At 45.2% G+C, this 6,157-nt stretch overlaps 3 protein-coding genes across 3 annotated transcripts; 1 reads left to right on the forward strand and 2 right to left on the reverse strand.

Moving 5' to 3' along the window:
- Positions 1-952: 952 nt before the first annotated feature.
- On the reverse strand, positions 953-4,295 carry CCR75_007888 (uncharacterized protein; the record flags this gene model as incomplete). The annotated part of the gene is made up of 3 exons (XM_067965944.1): positions 3,718-4,295; positions 1,128-3,654; positions 953-1,054 (listed from the first exon to the last, which is right to left on the reverse strand). The coding sequence occupies exons 1-3, from the start codon at positions 3,843-3,845 to the stop codon at positions 953-955; spliced, it is 2,757 nt and encodes a 918-aa protein (XP_067818786.1). The 5' UTR covers positions 3,846-4,295.
- Positions 4,296-4,487: 192 nt separating this feature from the next.
- On the forward strand, positions 4,488-4,964 carry CCR75_007887 (uncharacterized protein; the record flags this gene model as incomplete). Its single annotated transcript, XM_067965943.1, has 1 exon — positions 4,488-4,964. One exon carries the CDS (start codon positions 4,488-4,490, stop codon positions 4,962-4,964), a length of 477 nt encoding a protein of 158 aa, XP_067818779.1.
- Positions 4,965-5,201: 237 nt separating this feature from the next.
- CCR75_007886 (uncharacterized protein) lies at positions 5,202-5,897 on the reverse strand (the record flags this gene model as incomplete). Its single annotated transcript, XM_067965942.1, has 1 exon — positions 5,202-5,897. One exon carries the CDS (start codon positions 5,895-5,897, stop codon positions 5,202-5,204), a length of 696 nt encoding a protein of 231 aa, XP_067818778.1.
- Between the last annotated feature and the right edge of the window lie 260 nt (positions 5,898-6,157).

The raw sequence follows: 6,157 nt of genomic DNA on the forward strand, positions 1-6,157 counted from the left end.
TAAGTATCGATAATTGAGCTCCTATTTCATAGTGTTCCCGTAAGTCGATGCCATCAGAAGCTTCCACAAGGTCTTACGAGTAATGATGCTTACGAAAATGCAATTTAGTTTGGAATTGGTGCCATTAATATGCTATTTTTGCAGTTTGCTAAAGCACCATTTGTGTAGTTCTGAACAACCAATTAAAATATTTGTGAAGTAAGATATAGTAAACTACACTCGTTCTATGAAGTGGGTCCAATGGCGTGTGTCAAAACGGCGTTTGTATAAAAGTGTGCCCGATATCGTTTGTAAGACGACGCTTTTCCGCTGACAATTGCACGGCAGTGTTTTCTCGATTAATACTGTACGCCAATGTTTGGGCAATGACGTTTGTACGACTACATTCCCTTTTCCGAGTCGGGCTTAGAATTAATGTTTTCAACATTGAAGTTTATTAAGTCAGTGTGATAACAAATAAATTCCTTATTTTTCTACACATTCAAACATTAATTCTCGTTTTTGTATCTTTGGAAGGGACTTGGCCCGGCTATGTACCGAGGCAATATCTTCACCACAATCAGTCTATAACACTTTATATTTACGCGAGTGCCCTCTTAAATTTATTTTTGTCGATCTTACGCTGGCGCCATTGCATCTCGTAATCATCTTGTTGCATGAAGACTGCTCTCAATAAACTCGTTTAGTTGTTTACCCAACCAGGTAGTTGCTTTAAATTTAGGATAGTGACATGTCAATAAAAAGCGCGGATTTGCCTTAATCTTAACTTCGATCACTTGAATTCGACATTTACAAAACAGCAAAGGAAAATAAATAAAACAAGAGCCGTGAAGTTAAGTTAATAATTGCATTGAGGACAACAGCGAAAAATAAGTGGTCACAATGTAAGGAGTCGAACAACGCAGAGTGAACATTGGTGAAACGTAAGCTAAATAAAAACATTTTTATCGAATTAATTCGAAAGGGACTTGTTGCGCTTGCGAAATCCTGACGAAGGCCGTGGCTCCAAACTTTCCAATATCTGCGCACAGATTTGTTTGTAAAATCGTTGAAACTGAAAAAAATCAATCTACAACAATACTTTGTCAGTAAACAACCATCCCCAAGTAAGATCTCAAGAAACGTACGTGGCTGCGTCGAAACTCAACGAGATAAACGCCTCGCTGAAAAAGAAATACCTGGACTGTGCACGTCAAAAGACCAGCATACCGAACTTCGAGCTGATATTTGCTCCAATCAATTGCCACCTTCTGTGTAGCTTTCGAGTAGTCGTACGGAAATGGACAAGGAGTTAATTTCAATGCGAGCTCAATCTGTGCTAGGGCCAGCCGTGCTGGTAATGCCGTAAGGAAGCGGGTTGAGCGTGCCACCACGTCCGTGTACAATGGAGGCGATGTCGAATTAATTGGCTGCCGATCCACTTTACGATTCGCCTGGCTAACTTTGTTCTGAGTCTCAAGATCCAATTCAATAGTAAATGACAGCGATTCCAACGAGTTCGAAGAATCACTCCAATTGTTGTCAGGAGAATCTCCAGATTGCGAGCAGGGTGGAGGAGTATGACCAGACGAAAAGTTTCCATCCTTGGCATTACAGTCGCTATCGACATCTCCCTGCGTGAGGTCCCAGACATGTCGATAACCAAAGCCACGCGAAAATAATTCCGGAGGCGAATTCCGGCGAGAAGAAGTGGGAAAATTGTCTCGTGATCCACTTATGATTGGCGGTGACACAAACCGAAGCTGATTCTCTTGCGAAAAAACTTCGTGTCGCCCCATCTCGATTAATTTCGAAGCTACATGAGCGCCACTCGCACCCTCTGCGCGTCGGTCACCAATGTGCATCGCCATCGTGGCTTCACGAACAAGAGCCTCGTCTTTCAAAAACCGTTCAGACTCTGGTTTATTACAAGCAATTGACTCCATAGGCGACGCCATGCTAAGCGCATTACCTTCAAACTTCGATTGAAAATTGACCGAGTCTTTTGCATCGCGAGGTGAATTTAACGGGGTTAAGCCAGACATGGATGAAGTTTCATCCACTGAAGGCATGTAGCCGACTACACCTGCAAGATGTTTATTCACGCAATAAGCTTGCTGTGGAGATGCTGGGCATCGAAAAGCTTGGCTGTGAGAGCAAGGGCTTTTCGCAAGCAATGAAGTGATTGCCTGTGGGGAAATCGAGTCGAATTGGCTAGCATGCATGTGTTGCCCCCGCTCAAAATTGTCCTGGAAAGTGTTAATTGACAAATGATTTCTGTGCGTCGGATAGAGAACCGGTGGAATTACAGCTGGTGTATTGGAATCGAAATCATTACGACGCTGCTCATCGTTTTCAAGCATTACCGGACAGGATTTCGTCAATTTCTCACCACGCACCCACACGTGACACTGCGCTCCTTCTACTGAAAGGCGCGTGCAGGCATCCGGGTAGAGCAATTGAGCGATCAGCGACTTTAATTCAATTGAAAAGTGTGCAGGAAAAAACCACGTTGGAAACTCCAAATTCTTCGTAGGCTCGTCATCGCTGTATTTAGTCAGATACGACCACTTTCGAAATCGATCGTACCGCACACACTTTAGTAAATCCTTTCCAAACGGCAAATTACCAGCAATCATAGCGTACACAATAATTCCAATCGACCACGCATCAGCTTTGGCACCATCATACCCTTGACCAGCATCCATGAGCACTTCGGGAGCAACATAGTGAGGAGACCCGACTACTGAGCGCAACCGTCGAATTGCTGGCTCGACAACGCCATTCTCGGGAGTATTACCGTTCGCACTGTTTTCGGTAACAGCAAAGATAGCCGACAATCCAAAATCGGCAATCTTAAGCGTCGAGTGGTCTTCATTATCAGCAAGGAGCAAATTCTCGGGCTTTAAATCACGATGACAAACGCCAGAATTGTGGCAGAACGCAACGCCAGAAATGAGCTGACGAAAGTATCGACGAGCAGTTTCTTCGTTGATTCCACAATCAAGCTTGATACGATCAAAGAGCTCCCCACCTCCCGCGAGCTCGAGCACCAAAAACGTCGTACACTTGCTCTCTTGTACCAATTCAAGCGCCTCATCTAGACGCAAAACATTTTCATGATACTCGAGGCCCGACATGTTCGAAATTTCTCGATGGATCAATTGCCGAGTCATTGCAAATTTTAAAAACTTTTTTGGGATTCGCGGGATTTTGATTTTTTGGTTCTTCACTTGGACTTCCTGGTACAACTCGGTCGACTCGGATTGCTGTCCATTTGTGTAACATTGGCTCGAATCCAATTGCTCACCCCACACTTGGATGCATTGTGGTAGTGTAAGCTCCCGCACATGCCCCGTGTTTGGATCTTCTACAGCTGCAATAGCTTGCTTGGATGTGGGATGGATCAACCACCAGACATTCTCAATGCGAATTCGCTCCGTTCTCATTCGCGGTGTTCGCATGCGATGGGATTCGTAAGCTCGTCGAGGAAGCCTTCGACCACTATCTTCTCCACGTTTTGTTTCGTCCGACGGCAGCAAAAGCAAAGGCTTTCCCTTCACTGCGACGATGCATCTCGCCAGCAAGGAACTCGAAAAGAGCTTGTAGCCAACCGGGTTGAGGATTTTCATAGCAACATGCTGCTTTGTACGGGTCGAGAAAGCTTCGTAGACTCTGTAGCGCAGTGATAATTTCTGTAAGAGTAAAGCACATTTAACCAATATAACTTATACGTACACGCCAGCGGCTCCTCCACCGAGATACCCTCCGAGTTCATAGAGTAGTTCATTTCCGGTATAGATGGCCTGCCCATCATAGTGGTCTACTTGGACGGTTTGAAGCTTCCGGCGCCCTTCGTTCATCATAATCGTTGGCGGTTTTGATACTACTGGTCCACAATTCTCAGTCTAGTCTCACGTAGCAAGTGGCCTAATCAGAAGCAGGGTTTTGATATACCTTCGTGCGCGGGACAAAACTCAAAAGTCTTATAAAAAAAGTGCCTGCTCCCAATTGTATTCAAGCTGCTCGAATTCTTTGTGGCAGAAATTTAATGCACGTGCAGTAAGCTTTAGCACCAATTTTTTAATCTCAAATTAGGCTTCTTTGCTTTCTGCGGCAAGTGTCTTGTGATGCTGGGATGGCCTCGTCCCCAGCGAGACGTTAGTGACGGGCAATCGACTCAATGCGTGCGACCATCTCGTTTTGACCAATTGGAATGGTCTAAATTCGTAAGACCAATCGCTACTTTTAGAATGATGATGAAACGGTTGTCCGATAAGTTTCCAAGGCCGGCGAGGGTGTCCACTCGCTAGTATGCGAAAGCGTGTTGTAACGCTGCTAAATTGAGTCCCACTACTGCTTCTTAAAAGTGCTACAACTAGCTTGAGTAGAAGTGTGCTAAAAGTTCGGAATTTATTGAAGTAATACATTTTTAATATGATTGGTTGACTAAAATATACATTTTGTTGGCATTTTTTTACCAATAGTTATTGACAGCCTACACTTTAATGGGCAAAGCATTGCTGCATGGCGTCACCCTCGCAAACGCCAAGAACAAGATTGTGAATGGAGAGGAACTTGGTCAGGACAAAAATTTGTTGGCTATTTATTTTGCAGCTGATTGGTGTCCAGACTGCCGCGCGTTTCAGCCGACGCTCAACAGATTTTATGAGTCTACGGGTGGTAAACTTGACATCGTCTTCGTAGGATCTGACGCCTCGGCCGAAGACCAGTTCACGCATTTTACAGAGAAACAAGGTTCGTGGTGGATGGCTTCTTTTGAAGGTGAGATACGTACGCAGCTGAAGCGCAAGTTTGGCATCTGCGCCAGTGCCGAGGTGGACGATCTGTATCCCATAACTCGCCAGGGTGGCATCCCTACGCTTTTGATAATTCGCTGCGACGGTGAAATCTTAGATGCTGACGGCATTAATAGCATCAAACGCGACGGTTTTGAGGCTCTTACGAAGTGGCAGCAGTTATAACGCCGCGTCAAGAACATGCAAAGTTCACCACCTCTTTTTCGGTAACTTTGCGCTTCTATTTCTTTAAAAAAATAGTTTTTCGTAAATAGGCTTAATCAACGCGCCTTATAATATTTGATTCTAAAGAAATGCTGTCACTGACTTGACTTTTTTTTCTTCGGGATATTTTCGCTTCGCTCAATACAATACCAAGTTCGTTCAAATAATATAAAATACTACATCGAAAACTGATTTTTTCTACGCAGTCGACACCACCACACTCGTTGCTTCTGCGTACAGCTTTTCCCCTAACTTTTCAAACGCATCGGGGCAAATACGATTCTGTTCAGCCGCCACGAGCATCTCGTTATACATAGCATTTCCCAATGCAGCAAACATGCTCGCTGTAAATCCCAGCGGCATAGCATTCTCTTCCCTCGCGTCGGCCATGGACAGCGTCTGCAAGTCCCGAAAAATCACCCCTGGTCGCAATTGCACCTGCTGAAGAAGCGAACGCAGGCCATCGTCGCATCGATTTCGTCGCAATGACTGCTGTGCCGGCCTGCGGCCGCAATTTATATTATCCAAAGTCTTCGCGTCGCTAAATTCAGTGTCTCCAGAGGCAGAGGCTTCCAATTCTCGAAAGAGCCCATAAATCGTCTGCAATCGCGCCCATGCGTCTGCTGCGCGCTTCTGCTCCTCCAAAGATAGTTCAGCGACGTGACGCTTTCGTGTCTTGGCTGAGTTCTCTGCGACGATTACACGTGTATCAGAAGTGTTTTCGGGGCGCTGGCGAAAGTAGTCGTGGACGGACGCATCGTCCCGTAAACACGTGTAGGCAATGTTCGGGCTACCAGGAAAGTCTTCACCGTCGCTGGCATCACCTGCACCATTGTCGTGGCCAATGGGAGCCGGCAAGTGGAGCCGCGTGCGCTGAATCACCCGGCGCAACATTGCCTAAGCAGCGGTTCACGTTTTGCGTTGACATGACTTTTGTATGAAGAATGCGGGTATAAAAGGAACGTGTTCTGAGTTCGCAAATCAGAAAATTTAAGGAGATTATCTTTTTGATAGCTTTTTCGAGCGCCTCAAATGACTTGTAATATCCTGATTATCCAATTGAAATAATGTTAACCGTAGATGCTGTCCATACGTAATTATTAGAAGCGAGTGTCGCACAGTCACATTCCCTTAAAAAAAAGAATTGTTATATT

The sequence above is a fragment of the Bremia lactucae genome, linkage group LG10, assembly GCF_004359215.1.
Source record: "Bremia lactucae strain SF5 linkage group LG10, whole genome shotgun sequence".
Taxonomy (NCBI): Eukaryota; Oomycota; class Peronosporomycetes; order Peronosporales; family Peronosporaceae; genus Bremia; species Bremia lactucae.